General features: G+C 29.2%; 1 protein-coding gene across 1 annotated transcript; it reads left to right on the top strand.

The window, feature by feature from the left end:
• Positions 1–12,787: 12,787 nt before the first annotated feature.
• On the top strand, positions 12,788–14,701 carry LOC107467104 (inositol transporter 4-like). Its single transcript, XM_016086145.3, has 3 exons — positions 12,788–13,327; positions 13,402–14,115; positions 14,204–14,701. Exons 1-3 carry the CDS (start codon positions 12,788–12,790, stop codon positions 14,699–14,701), a joined length of 1,752 nt encoding a protein of 583 aa, XP_015941631.1.
• Positions 14,702–16,542: the final 1,841 nt, after the last annotated feature.

Raw genomic sequence — 16,542 nt, 5'->3', positions numbered from 1 at the left:
ACAAGTATAATGAGTACATAAGTTTTTTATTTACTAGCTTTAAAATGATGAAAATCAAATCTATGCTTATGATATTACTTTAATATTTGTTATTCACATAATGGTTAATTTTGCAAATTATTGGTATAACAGTATTTTCAAGATTTAATTTATTATGATTAGCTTTTGTATAAGTAGGAGATTGTTAAGAATAAATAGTATAATTATAATTTAATTTATTACGTGTTAAATAATTTGTGATTATTATTATTATTATTATTAAAGAGTTAATACAATAAAGTCATTGATTAAATTTAAAAATTTATCATGATAGTGATATTACAATATAAGATGAGGATATTCTTTAAATGAACATAATAATAGAGCTTTTTTGACCTACAATTGCATGGTAATTAATAATGTATTTATTATATTTTGATTTCAGACATTTAATGTCATAGTGTTCTAATTGAATAGATATTGACTATCATTTAAATTCTTGTAGAATTAATAATTTAGTCGATAAGAAATTCATCAACTACGATAAAGAGTTTGAGTTCTATGATTATAATGACCGAGATAAATAATATCTTGGTAAATTAGATTGAATGAATGAAGAAATGAGTTTTTTTAGGTCATTCATGATTCATTATAATAATAGTAATAAGTTAGAGTTTGACAACTAATTCGTACTCTAAGGACCAATGGTTGAAAAGATAAAAGGAATTATACTTTGTAGGGGTGTTTGCAGTTCAATTTGGATTGGTTGAGTCAAAAACTCATTCGATCCGAACACTAATTTCACTTGCAGTGCTGTTTGAATTGGATAATTTTTTTAAAAAACCCAATCCGATCATATCTGATTTCAAGCAGTTTGCATTGATTAGATTTGCGGTTTTGTAAATTAAGAAAATTAAATACATATAACAAGTCACAACATCACATTTTAAATAATCAACAATGACATAACAAGTCTCAACAATATTTTAAAAAGCCAATGATATCATAATAAAAGAAATAAAATTATAAGTTAGTTAAAATAAATAATAAATAAATAAATCATATTTTGAACATAAAATATTTATTAATAATAATAATACATGAATAATATAAAAATATATAACAAATTAAACTTGTTATAAGTATAATTGTGAATATAATAATAAAATAATAATATTATAGCACATTGTGCGGTTTGATTGGATTTGATCAGTTATGAAAAGTAGATCTAAAATCCGATCCGTCCAACAATTTGCAAAAGATTGAATCCAATCGAATTCGAATTAATGCGGTTTTAATTGGTTTTCGGTTTAGATTGGGTTAGATGAACGGTTTAATTTGGATCGGTTTGGATTTGAACACGCCTAATACTTTGTTCTTCTCCAATTCTTAGTAAAAATATATTATTTCATACCATCGGGTCATTGAAAAGTGTTGTTAGACACCAACCTTAATTAGTAAATTAAGTATGACTAATTTACTACTTGCTTAGTATTGAACCTATAGAATCACACACTAACAAATATTCTAATTTTTATTAAAAAATTATTTAATTATTATTTTAATTTAATAAAATAAATAATTATATTAATTCAAATAGAATATTATTATATTCTTTGCTAGTACTAAAAATATAATAATAATATGATAATTGAGAATATTAAATAAAAATTAAAAATAATTAATTATTCTATTTTTAAATTTAAATTCTAATTAAGTTTGGATGAGATCACAATTGATTCTATTTTAAGTTAAGATGTAATATGATTCATAAAATTTGAAAATTTTAAATTTAAAATAACAAAATATAATTTAAATTTGAATTGAGATTCAAATTTGAAATTAGTAACAAATCTCATATTATACATATACGAGTTTGGTTTTTATGCATTGATAGTACAAAATGTTTTACATAGTCGTGCAATCACAATCATTTTTTTATGACCATTCATGCAATCAATGTAAAAAGTATTTATTTTTACTAATGCGGTGTTATGTAGTTAAATACCCGTGTAAAATAATTTTATATTGACCGTGTATCAAAATTAAATTGAAAAAAATTTGATAACAAAAAATTTTCAGCCATAATTAACCAAAACTTTTCATAATTTACTTCGTTTATATAACTTAATAATATTTTAATTTTCTATCTCACTCTCTTATCAATCTATTTATCATATTCTTATCAGTCCCACTTATTAATGATATTAATTATAATATCATATTCTTAACTATTAGATATTCTTGTAATCACTATTTAATATTTCCTTTTATAATTTAAATGTTATAATGTCATATGATTCTCTCTCCCATACTTAATAAATAGACACCAACAGAATAACATATTTGGAGAGAGGTTCAAATCTTAGATTTAAGAATACAATAATCACTAATAACAATTAAAAACGGTAATAATATTAATTAAATGATTTTAATTGTAATTAACTTTTATTTCCTTTAACTCAATTATTATGACAAACGTTGACAAATATAAAAGCTTGGTTTAATAGATTTTTCATTGTTAATTTAGATCATGAAGGTTATTTATTCCCTCCAACTAAAAATCACAACTCTATTTCAATTACAAGCACAATTGGAATAGGACAAGGAAATTTACAAGAAGGAGTCGAAGAATAACTTGAACAACAGACAAACTCACCCGATGAGATTATGGGGCCTGCTACACATACAAGTAAAAAGGCCGTATAAGTTTTACAAGTTATCAGTCCAAACTTCATTAACACGCGCATTAACTCATTTTGAATGGAGCGTAACTACACGCGCCCCACTCAAACGGTTCCTCTTCGTCTTCTTCTTCTTCTTCTTCTTCTCTTTTTCTTCTTCTTCATCTTCGTCTTCGTCTTCTTCTTCTTCCTCTTCCTCTTCCTCTTCCTCTTCCTCTTCCTCTTCCTCTTCCTCTTCCTCTTCCTCTTCCTCTTCCTCTTCCTCTTCCTCTTCCTCTTCCTCTTCCTCTTCCTCTTCCTCTTCCTCTTCCTCTTCCTCTTCCTCTTCTTCTTCTTCTTCTTCTTCTTCTTCTTCTTCGTTTTTTTTTCGATTTTCATGGTTTCTGAAATTCTTCTTCTTCTTCTTGCTGCACGTTCTTCTTCTTCTTACTCTTCTTCTTCTTCTTTTCTTTCGTTTCTGCATGTATTTGAGTGATATCTGACTGATATCTATGGGTGTATCTGACTCATATCTATGGGTGTATCTTACTGATATCTATGGGTGTATTTTTCATTTTAGAAAAAATGGCAAGCATTACAGAAATACACCCAAACGATTACATAAAATACACCCAAGAGATTACAGAAATACACCCAAACGGTTACAGGAATTCACCCAAACGATTATAGAAATACACCCAAAAGATTACAGAAAATACACCCAAAGGATTTAAGAAATACACCCAAAATCATGCATAATTCAGAACTCTTTCTCTTTCTCCTCCTCATCTTCTGCTGCTTCTTCTTCTTCAAAAACGATTTCAGAACTTGATGTCAAAAAACAATGGAAATCGAGAATAATGAAAAAAGAAATTAAAACAGAGAGAAAAGCACGTAAATAAAGAAGGAGAAAGAGAAGGCAAGAAACAAAAGAAAAGAAGAAGAAGAAGAGGAAGAGGAAGAAGAACGTGCAGCAAGAAGAAGAAGAATGTGCAATGAAAACGTGCCGTAACAGTATGTGGAGGAACTAACGTCAACGACGAAGAACAAACCAGTGAGAAAGGAGGAGAAAAGAACGATAAAAAAAAAAGGAGAAGAAGAAGGGATGTAGCGCGTGTAAGGGATGTAGCACTTGCAGCGAATTTTGGGGGTTAGAGTTTAATTTACTTGTAATACTTACAAGCCCTAATCACTTGTACGCAGAGTTTTTCTCTGAGATTATTGTCCGTCAATCAATTTTCGAGAATATGAAAGATTACACTAACTTTGATGAGGTATGGTAATAAACTGATTTAATTTTTTGTTTATGTACATCTATATTTATATTGTACTAACTAAGTTCATACACATAGCATTCATAAGCTCATATACATAACATCCATAATTACATAAAACTAACATCTAAAATTTAAATTCATGTTTATTAGATATTATATCCATACACATTATTTTTTAGTTATTGCATAAGTAACTATCAAATTAACACAGATGTTTTTAAATTTTTTCATCATTGAATTTGAAAAAATGTCAAATTCTTAAATTAATTTATTCAATTGATAAATTTACTCATAACATCTATAAATTAATATGCATAACATTGATAATTTCATATTAATAACATCCATAATTTTGTACTCATAATATTTATAATTTCATACATATGATGTCTATAATTAATAAATTTTTATAATTAATATTATCAAATTTTAAACTATGTGTCTTATTGTATTTTTTAAATGATCTCATATGTGTATTAATAGGTCATGATTTTAATTATTTTAATATTTTTTATTTAATATTCATATGTATGCTTATTTATTGATTTTAATATGATGAATAAATAATTATTTTTGAAAATTTATTTTTTAATTTTTTTATATCTTATCTTTTACTTTTTATTTTCTAATAGTTTATATGTAAAATATGAGTTGTACGTTAGAAGTTGTTAAAATTTTTAAATTTAGCCTCCATAATTTGTGCAGAAAAATTGCATTTTAATGGGTAATAATGTGAGTGAGAAATTTTAGGAATTTAATTTGGAAGAAACTGAAATTGATTTTGGAAAGAACATTAATGACTCCAAGCACGCAGAAAAATGATAGATGATAAGGAGAGTAACTGATAAGAAGGTGTATCTCATTTGCTTATCAAGAGAATAAGAATTTTTATATAACATTTTTATATTGTAATTAATTTTTGGCTACCTAGTACTCCCCAATTAAATTATAGATATATAACAAGAGTAGAAGAAATAAGTAACAAAAGAAATTTTATTCCTCTATCTCCATACACATAAATATGTGAGCATAATTTTTTTAAAAAAAATTTATAGCATGTAAAAAGTTGAAAAGAGTTTTTTTTTTTTAATTTAAATAAGATATCCATTATTCAAAGAGCTTACAATAAAAATTAATCCGGATGTGAATATATATAGTACTTTTGTACCATTTAAAAAAAATTATTTTTATTAACATACTCAAATATTTGAATGTTATCTATCTGATTAAAATAAAATTTAATTATAAAATAAATTTGTATAATTATTTTATTACTTTTGATCTGTATTATAAACACATATAATAATCCTTCGATCAATTGTATATCTTGTTAATTTTTGCCCCAATAACTTTATAGTGGCATATCTTTCACAATATCACTCAACATTATTAATCACCAAAACATATATCTCTATAATTGATCATATACTGTGTGAATTATAAATTATTTATGGGTCCTCAACTATTGTAGAATCCACATTTTAAAATAAAAAATAATAATAAAAAAGATAATGGCTTTAAGTCACTACGAAAAAAGAGAGAGTTTGAAATTTTTCATTTTTAAAGGTAAAAAAAAGCAACAGAGAAGAAGAAGAGATGTTCAGCTTCAACAAGAGAAGAAAAGAAAATAAAAACAGTTTAATATTATACACATTAAATTGATGAACTTGCTTTATTTTTTATGAAATATTAATATGTTATTCCTGATGTAGAGATGAATATTAGGATACTCACTTTGTGGAAGGTTTATATTGTTTCTATCAGTTTTAATGATGTGTTTTGTTGATTGTTGAGATGCCCTAAGGCTATTAGAAAGACTGATAGTGTATCCATTATTTTGATAGTGAAAGATTTTATTAGATTGGATCTCATAGATTTTTTGTCCCTCTTTTTGGGAGTTTTCTCATGATAAAAATTGTAATGTTTGATTATTTAATTTCTACTACTATATTTATTGCTTGGAGTGTCATTGGAGTTGCCTATTTAATTGCACATGTTGTGAAAAAATTATTTTAGTGCTTCCATTGTTAGGCAGATTCTTAATTGAACCTCGAGTTTTTTTTCCAACAAAGTAATATATAGAGCTTTGGTTGTTTATTTCTGTGTTGATTAAATGGAGAAAAATATTCCAGGGATAAATATGGTCAAATTGAATTCCAGAAATCACTTGACTTGGAAGACTCTAATGAAAGATATGTCGTACAGCAAGGACTTGTATGATCCTGTGGAGGGGAATAAATCTAAAGATACCAAATCCGATGCTAAATGGAAGAAGTTAAATCAGAAGACAGTTGCTTTGATTAGACAATGGCTCGATCTTAACGTGTATTCACATATTGACTTTGAAACTAATGTCCAGAAGATATGGAAGAAATTGAAGGAGTTATATGAGAGGAAGAATGTGCAAAACAAAGCATTCTTAATTCGGAAGCTAGTTAATAAAAAATACATTGAAGGTAAATCAATGCCGGAATACTTAGCATAATTCGGGAGACTGTGAACTAACTGACAAATAATGACATCACTTTAAATGATGAATTACAAGCATTGTTATTGTTGAGTTCTTTGCCTGATAGTTGAAAAGTTCTGGTTGTGACATTAACTAATTCAATTCCAAAAGAAAAGTTGACATTAGCATTGGTTAAAGATAGCATGTTGAATCAATAAGTCAGAAGAAAAGAGTAAAGTTTGATTAATGCCTCCTCTCATTTAGAAACACTTGTTTTAGAATCATAGGAGAGAAGTCAAAGCAAACAATCTCACAGTTCTGACAGGTCAGAGAGTTGAAACAAGACAAGAGAAAAGTACAAGTTAAGAAAGAAATTCATTTGTCACCACTGTGGCAAGCCGGAGCATATCAAGAGGTATTGTAAGTTCTTGAAAAGAGAACAATTAAGGAAAAGAAACAAAGACAAAGATAATGATAGTGATAAAGAGACTGCTACAATTGTTTATGAAGATGTTCGTATCACCTATGATGAAAATTATGTTAATCTTGCTTGTGATGATTCCACTTGAATTATGGACTTTGATGTCTCATGTCATGTCACTCCGAGACGTGAATTTTTCACTTTCTATACTGTTAAAAATTTTGACAAGATCAAATTGGGAGATAAAGGAGTGTTTGATATCATTGGCATGTGTGATGTGTGGCTTGAAACCAACATGGGATGCAAGTTGCAGTTAAAAAATGTTAGGTATGCACTAGATATGCGGTTTAATATGATTTCAGTGAAGGCATTGGATCAAGAGGAATATTGTACTTTTTTTGGTAGTGAAAAATACAAGATTATCAAACTGGCTCTCATTGTTGCTAAAGAAGACAATAGCCTCACTACTCTATATCGATTGCAAGTAAAGTTGTGCAAAGAAGAGGTGAATATAGTTAATGATTCCTCCTCTGATTTGTGGCATATGTGTCTTGGTCACTAGACTAAGCGTATTAGCCAAAAAGCACTCACTTCCAGTGAAAAGTACAACTTTGAATATTTGTACTTATTATTTTTTTTTGGAAAGCATGTTAGAGTATCATTTCATAGGTCTGGATCTCATAGAAAATCATATGTTCTAGATTTATTTCACATTGATGTTTGTACTATATGAATGCTAAAACACTAGACAGTGCATCATACTTTGTTATTTTTATTGATAATTATTCTCGAAAAGTGTGAACTTTTGTTTTGAAATCTAAAGACCAGGGTTCGATATCTTCAAACACTTTTATGCAAGTGTTGAAAGCAAAATAGAAAAAAATTGAAATATTTTTTAGCAGATAATGATAGTGAATACAAGAGTCTGTTTGAAGAGTATTGTAGAGGATATGTGATCAAGCTTGAGAATACGGCTCCTAAGACTACTCAACATAAAGGAGTTGCATAGAGAATGAATCGCACTATCAATGAAAGAGTCAGGTGTATGCTCTCTCATGCAAAGTTGCCTAAATCCTTTTGAGTTGAAGCGATGAGTACTACAATAGATTTGATCAATCTTTCCCCTTCAGTTCCAGTAAATGATGATGTTCCAGAGAAATTTTAGAGAAGGAAAGATGTCTATTATAGTCACTTGCAAGTATTTGGTTGTAGGGTCTTTGTTCACATTTCAAGAGATAAAAGGTCCAAACTTGATGAAAAGTCAAAGTAGTTTATCTTCATGGGTTATAGTCACGAATACTTTGGTTACAGATTATAGAATACGGTGAGTAAGAAAATAATTAGGAGTCGAGATGTAATATTTTTTGAAGACTAAAATATTAAAGATCTTGAGAAGACAGATAAGTTAATAATATCTATTAGATGTTCTACTGATGATGAACCTGATCTTTTTATTAGACCTCCTATTGAAGGGAGAGATGTACAAGTTGATAATAATGGTAATGATTTGCATGATGAACTTGCACTTCAACCTGAGGTGCCAGATATTGAAATTCTACTTGAACCACCAGTTGAGCATAAATTGAGAAGATCTACTATAGAGCATCATCCTTCTTAGAGATACTCTCCCATGAGTATGTGATGAACACTGAGACTGGAGAGTCAAAGAGCTACCAGAAAGCTATGTCTGATTAGCATAATAAAGATTGGTTGAAGGCCATGCAAGAAATGAAATCATTGCATAAGAATAATACATTTAAATTGGAGATGTTGCCAAAAGATAAGAGAGCATTCAAGAACAAATGAGTGTTTAAATTGAAAGCAGATGAAATACTTCATGACGAAGGTACAAAGCTTGGTTGGTTGTAAAAGGCTTTGAACAGAAAAAATGTATTCATTTTGAAGAGATTTTCTCTCCAGTTGTGAATATGTCCTTTATTCGAGTTGTGCTTGGATTAATGGTTAGCTTGAATTTAAAGGTTGAGCAGCTTTACGTGAAGACTGCGTTCCTTCATGGTGACATAGATAAAGAAATTTATATAGAACAATCATAGGGTTTCGAGGTTAAAGGAAAGGAGCACCTTATATGCAAGTTGAAGAATAACTTATATAGGCTGAAGCAAGCGCCAATGCAGTAGTACACGAAGTTTGATTCCTTCATAGAAGGTCATGTGTATAGTAAGACTTCTTCTGATCGTTGTATGTATGTTAAGAAATTCTCTTACTTTATGTTGATGACATATTGATTGTTGGTCATGACACTAAAAAAATTGAAAGTCTTAAGAAAGATTTGAATAGATCCTTTGCTACAAAGGATTTGGATCTTGCAAAAAAAAAAAACTTAGCGTGAGTATCACTCGTGATATAAAGAATGGAAAATTGTAGTTGTCGTAGCAGAAGTATATTGAGAAGGTTTTAGAGAGGTTTAACATGAGTAATTCTAAACCTGTTACTACTTTACTTATTAGTCATTTCAAGTTAAGTTCGCAGCAATGTCTTGCATGTGAGAAAGAAAAAGAAGAAATGAAGTTTAACCTAATGGGTCTCTCATCTTATAAACTCATCACTCTTCTTTGTTTTCTTGATGTGGGACTAACTTTATGCACTTCTCACACTTGCAACATTAATAATCTCTCCCCTCAAGTGTGAGCCTCTACATCAAACATCAACTCCATCTCTTTCTAGTTCATCCACCACACATTTGAGTATTCGTCCATCACATTGCGGGACACACCGTCCGGACCACGCATTCTTCACCTTGAATACTCCTTAAACCACCAGACCGAACTATCAGACCGACTAACCATCGGCTCTGATACCACTTGTTGGGCCACCGTGAGGAGCTCTCGACCACCGGGGAGACTTTGGGGAGGAACCAAATGAGAGAACATAAGTTGAGAAGACAACATATCCAACTCAATCTTAAAGTGTTAAGTTAATGGATCTTCCTTATAAACTCCTCACTCCTCACACTTGCAATATTAGCAATTTGTTGGTGAGTCCCCAACTCAAGTGGAACCCACATTTTAAAACAAAAAAAAAATAATAAAAAGAAAAAAAAAGTGTCTTTAAGCCACACTAAGAGAAGAGAGAAAGTTTGAAATCTCTCATTTTTTAAAGAAAAAAAAAAAGCAACGGAAGAGGAGAGAGAGGAAAGGTTCAGTGTCAAAAAAAAGAAGAAAAAGGAAAAAAGACAATCCAATGTTGCACATATTAAATTGGTAAACTTGTTCAATTTTTTTTTATGAAATTTTAGTATGTTATTTCTAATGTAGAGATGAATATTAGGATATAACATACTAGTTGTATTATTGTCTCTTTTGTCTGATTTGAAATACCCACTTTGTAGAGAGTTTATGTTGTTTTTATCTATTTTGATGATGTATTTTGTTGATTTTTGAAATGTCTTAGTGCTATTAGAAAGACTGATAGTGTACCTATTATTTTTATAATCAAAGATTTTATTGAAATAGGTCCCGTAAATTTTTGTCTTTCTTTTTGGAGGTTTTTACAATAAAAATTTTGATATTTAATTATTTAATTTCTACCATTATGTTTATTATTTAGAATGTCTTTAGAGTTGTCTATTTAATTATATAAATTGTGAAAATTTTATTTTGATACTTCTGCTGTTAGATAAATTCTTATCTGAATTTCGGTTGTTTTTCACAACATAAACTAAAAATGAATTGTTATTTCTGTTATTAAATTTGATATTGTTATTCTACTAAAGTGAATATTATAACTATTTTGTCTGAAAACAGAATTTGTTTAGATGAAAAAATATTAACAATTTAATTTGTCAATCATGCTTTTTTTTTTAATTTAGTGATATCTATGATTCTTTAAAAAAAATTATAGATTTGTCATTCATTTGTTTTTGTTTTATTAAAGATTAATTTATTTAGTATGCTAAAAGATAAAAAATTAATCTTTCAAATTTTTTTTAAGATTATTTGAAAGAAAAATATTAAAAACCAACTTAAAATTTTAGTGTAAACTATTAAAGTAAATATTCACTCCGAAACGTGTTCTGAATTAATTAAATAACTGTTGGTTAGTCGTTAGAAATGAATAGAATATATTTTGAAAAGAATTTGGTTAGGAAGCTAATGAAATATTTGTACAATGTATACAATGTGTTATTTATTTATCTCAATATGAGTTAAAAAATGAACTTCAGGGTAAAATACTACTAATTTCTCAAACACAATACATCCATACTATCCATAATAACCATCCGAGTACCAGAAATAATAAACATCTGATATTCTACTGAATCGAACATTCCTATATCCCATTATCCACATCATATAAATACTCCATTGGCTCCCTATACTCCAACTTTTAAAAATTACCAAAACATTAAAGTAACATGGGTCTTCTTTAAAGTGTACCACCAGGCACCAACACAATTTTGTTTTTCCGAATAAAGTAAAAGTAAAATCACATAACTTGAAGGGTTTGATTTTTATATATTGGTTAATATAAAAAAGAAAATTTATCTTTTTTTTTTCTAAAAAATGTTAAAATAATATTTTTTATTTGTAAAATATACATTTTTTTAGAACTTTTAAAATATCTCTTTTTTAATCTATTTTAAATTTTTTGTGTTAATTAATATTAACTTTATCTATTTTTAAAAAAAAATAAATTATTTTTTACAAAAATATCTTTCAGCAAAAATTTTATTTTTTATCATTGAATTATATTATAGTTATATTTTACTATTAATTTTTTGATATTAATATATATTATTTTAACATTAAATAACCCAAATAAATCAGGCGGAGATATTTTTTACCCAAATCAGCCAAAATGAAATTTTTTTCAGCATTCCACCGATGACCATTTTAATGTAATTCGAATCAATATGATTCGAACATGAAATGCAGGTAATTCGAATCAACTTCATTCGAACTACATTTAAATGGAGTTGCATGTAATTCGAATCAAAAAAAGAGTATTATTTTAGTATTTCTCAAGAGAGGAGAATGGAATTTTTCCAAAACAAAATTTTACAGTTATTTATTTTAATCTTTTGTTTTATTTTATTATTTTGTTAGAGAAGTTATCAACTTAGCTTTAATTAGATTATAAATTGTTAAGATTATTAAGATACATGAAAGAACAGATCAGTTTTTATGGAAAAAAAAAACAAAAAATTGGATAGGGTCAAGAAAACCAATCTATGGTTAAGACAGAGTTGAATAAGGCAACTTTTGCTCATTATTGACTATAGACAAATTTTGGTGTTTTGTTATTTGTTAAAGATATGAATATATTAGTTGCCACTAACGTGGCAGATTTATATATAAAGGAGAGAAAACACAGACTTTAAATCAACAACATAAAACAATAACTTCGGACTTCCGAGACAAAAGGGAGCGTAATACCACACAACTGAGAGAACTCGTACGACTCTGTCTGCTACATAAGATCGATCTCAATTACACAAATTAGAGAGATTCAACGAAAAATTAATATCAGAGTGCTGTGGTCTCCATAGCAAAGCTCATTTTCTCTCTGCTTTTTCTGTAGTACAAGTACGTAGTAACATGTTTCATCTGTATAGTTTATCTTAATCTTTTCGTATCGTACTTTTTTCTTTATACATAAATAACAATGATATAATATGATAAGATATATTTCTAATTGTTTTCTTGTTCTGTTTTCAACTTTACATAAATTCTTGAATGAAATTATACTCTAATAAAAAAGAATAGATATATACTAGGCTTTAAAGGCTATTACACAGAATAATAATACTAATTATCGTTGTGATCAAATTTCACTTTAACTTGAAAATTTGCATGATGTTATGAAAAGTAATTAAGTAGCATTTTTAAAATGTACGTATAAGGTATGAAATTTAAAAAATAATATATAATTAATAATTATGATTGATGGAATAATGTTTTCAGCGTGGAGTGCAAGTGGTAGAGGTAAGCTAGAAATTATCAATAGGGTTGATATTAAATTAAGGTGATCAGTAAGAATGGAAGGAGGGCCGGAGGCGGCAAGTAAGCAAGAGTTTACGGAATTTTGGAGAAGAGCAACCAGGTCGCCCTACATCATGCGCCTTGCTTTATCGGCCGGAATTGGAGGTCTTCTCTTTGGTTACGACACCGGTGTTATCTCAGGAGCCTTGCTTTATATTCGTGAGGATTTCGTAGAAGTTGATAAAAAATTATGGTTGCAAGAAGTTATTGTAAGTATGGCTGTAGCGGGTGCCATCATTGGTGCCGCACTTGGTGGATGGATGAATGATAGGCTTGGTCGAAAGATCTCTATCTTAGGAGCAGATATTGTTTTTTTTCTTGGCGCAATTGTCATGGCTATTGCCCCAGTTCCTTGGGTTCTCGTTGTTGGAAGAATTTTGGTTGGTTTTGGAGTTGGCATAGCTTCTATGACTTCTCCTCTCTACATCTCAGAAGCCTCTCCAACTGCCATTAGAGGAGCTCTCGTGTGTATTAATGGTCTCCTCATCACCTTCGGCCAATTTCTCTCCTACCTTATCAACCTCGCGTTCACTAAGGTATATCTACTTAATAATTAATAATAATTAGATAATTTAATATATTTGACTAAATTGTTTAACATAATATGCAGACTCCTGGAACGTGGCGTTGGATGCTTGGGGTGGCCGGACTTCCAGCAGTGGTTCAGTTCGTTTTAATGCTGACCCTGCCAGAGTCACCCAGGTGGTTGTACAACCAGGGGTTAGAAAAGGAGTCAAGGGAAATCCTAGAAAAGATTTATAATGCAGATGAGATTGAAGGGGAGATAAACGCGATGAGAGAAGCCTTAGAACAAGAGAAGCAACAGGAAGGGTTGATCGGTCAAACTCTTGGAGAGAAAATGAAAGCTGCTTTCAGCAACGTTGCTGTCCGAAGAGGATTGTATGCAGGCGTGACTGCTCAAGTCGCTCAACAATTCGTTGGTATCAACACCGTCATGTATTACAGCCCAACCATTGTTCAGTTTGCCGGCATTGCATCAAAATCAACAGCACTTGCACTCTCCCTCGTCACATCTGGTCTCAACGCCGTTGGATCTATCCTCAGCATGCTTTGTATCGATAAATATGGAAGGAGAAAGCTCATGCTCCTCTCCCTTATCGCAATCATTGTTTGCCTCCTCACTCTCACCGGAGTTTTCTATCAGGCAGCTACCACTGCTCCTCCAATTGACAACGTTGACACCCTCAGTTTCGGTGGTAACGCTACATGCCAGGCTTATCTTGATGCTCCCAATTTCTCTTCATGGAATTGCATGAAGTGTTTGAAAGCTGAATGTGCCTTCTGTGCCAGCACTGGGGGCAATGTAAGTTCAGTTATTTCTTCTCTTTCAACATATATGTATCAATGTATGTGTCTAATCTAATCTAACGTAATCAATGAACATGGTGCAGCATCTTCCGGGAGCGTGCCTGGCAGAAACAAAGGACGTGAGAGCTGTGTGTGGTGAGCAGAAGCGCGTGTGGTTTTCTGACGGATGTCCAAGCAAAATTGGAGTATTAGCAGTTATAGTGTTGGGACTATATATCCTTGCATACTCTCCAGGAATGGGAACAGTACCTTGGGTTTTGAACTCAGAGATATATCCATTGAGATTCAGGGGAATTTGTGGAGGCATAGCAGCAGTTTCAAACTGGTGTGCTAATCTGATAGTGAGTTTGACATTTTTGTCATTGATCCATGCACTTGGAGCTGCAGGAACATTCTTCCTCTTTGCTGGATTTTCTACAATTAGTCTTGTTGCCATCTATCTATTGGTACCAGAAACCAAAGGACTTCAGTTTGAAGAAGTTGAGAAGTTGCTTCGCAAAGGGTTTAACCCTTGCGATTGCACCAATTCAAAGACAGATGAAGAGAAAGCAAATGAAGAGAAAGCAAGTACTAGTAACTAAATAAATTTCATTCGCCATAACCATTTTGATGGATCACATCAGTGGATGGTTAAATTAATAAAACCATATGATATGATGAAGCTGTTAGTTATCTTTCATATAGATCGAGGAATTCTTTTCGGAAGATCCTCTCTTCGAGGAACAGAAATTAAAGAAGGAGATAAATATGATTGCTGCATGTGCGTGCGTTCTCTTCTTCCTTCGGAGAAATAAAACTACTCAAAATCCAAAGGACTGGTGTTGTCAGTGCAATAGAGAATTTCTCCATCTATGCAATATACAATCCATGTATGTCGATTTGTATCCAATGTATTAAATAAAAAGAGGCACGTTGTATGAATATTTTTATTTTTGTTTTCTTTATACTGGGCCACTAAGGTTAAATTCCCTAAAATAAATCTAAACTGTGGGTTAACGTCTTTGTATGTTTTGCAATTTACGGTCCAAAAATTTTTTTTGCAATTTGATACTAAGGTTTTGTGTTTTCTTTTTAATAAAAAAATTATTACAAAACATCGGATCAGAGAAGTTATTTTTATAATTAAAAAATACAAAATATTGTCTTTATATAATTGTTTTTTTCTTATAATTTACTCATTTGTAAATATCTGAGAATTTTTTTTATTTTTCTTGTTTTGACTTTTAGATATTATATTTATTTTTCTGTTAAATAAAATATCACTATCACTATTGTCTTTGAAAAAAAAATCATATTTCACACAACAATCATCAATATGTAAAAAAAATAGCCTCTTATTTATTTTATATATTTTTATTATAAAATTAAAAAGTGATCATACAAAAAGAGAATACAATATTTTAATAAAAAAATTTAAAGTAAGCACATAATTGATATATTTTAGAGAATTATGTTAAAAAATTCATAATTTTTTTTCTTAAGTCTTTATTCCAGAACGAGTCTAATACCACATTAAAATTTTCAACTTCGATAAGAATCTGTCTAAACTAAGTTATTATTTTCGGCGCATGCATGCATGACCTTTAATTTTACACAAACTCAACAAATTATTAAATTTTTAAGCAATATATATATTATTGGGTATGTCTAAAATGAGCTCAACACTTATGTATTTATTGAATGTGTTACATTTATGTAGACTATTAGATTTGTTTAGATTAAAATCAAAGGCTAATATAAAAGAAGAGCGTTGATGGACTCTAATAAATACAGAATATCATAGTACATAAATAAATGCTTTAAATAACAATACGTTAATACAAAATACTTTAAATGGCAACAGAATCTTTTATTCTTAAATAATTAAATATAAAATATATAAATACAAAATATCTAAATATTTTTTATTTATTAAAATTAATTATTATACAAAATTTACACACACGTAGATTATACAATCTTATATATACGTAAATTATATTTTTAATGACATAATAATACACGTAAATGTATATATATATATATATAAAATTTAATTTTATCATTATATGAGAATTAAATTCGTACCTAATGAATAAATTATTATAGGAAAAAAAAATTAAATTTGATGAAATGATTCCATAAAGATTTCTTTTATTTCATTTTTCTTCAGCACACTATCCAAATCAAACTCTCACACTGAAGTATGCTGAAGAAAACCAAACAGGACTTAAGGATCAATTACACTGGCATTATTCGATATAAAAGTATCTGAAATGTGTTAAATAAAATTAATAGTCTGATAAGTAATAACTAACTAATTACTATTAACTTATATATAATAAAATATAATTTATTTAAAATATTATATATAATACATGATATATATACGTAGATTACAATCCTATATATACGTGAATTATATTTTAAAAATATTTTTATG

The sequence above is a fragment of the Arachis duranensis genome, chromosome 1 (assembly GCF_000817695.3).
Source record: "Arachis duranensis cultivar V14167 chromosome 1, aradu.V14167.gnm2.J7QH, whole genome shotgun sequence".
In the NCBI taxonomy this organism is placed as follows: Eukaryota; Viridiplantae; Streptophyta; class Magnoliopsida; order Fabales; family Fabaceae; genus Arachis; species Arachis duranensis.
This window is presented reverse-complemented; position numbering and strand designations above follow the sequence as displayed.

Coding starts and splice junctions, on each gene's coding strand:
- LOC107467104 (XM_016086145.3), top strand. CDS start 12,788: ATGGAAGGAGGGCCGGAGGCGGCAAGTAAGCAAGAGTTTACGGAATTT. Junction 13,328..13,401: donor TCAACCTCGCGTTCACTAAG/GTATATCTACTT, acceptor CATAATATGCAG/ACTCCTGGAACGTGGCGTTG. Junction 14,116..14,203: donor GTGCCAGCACTGGGGGCAAT/GTAAGTTCAGTT, acceptor AACATGGTGCAG/CATCTTCCGGGAGCGTGCCT.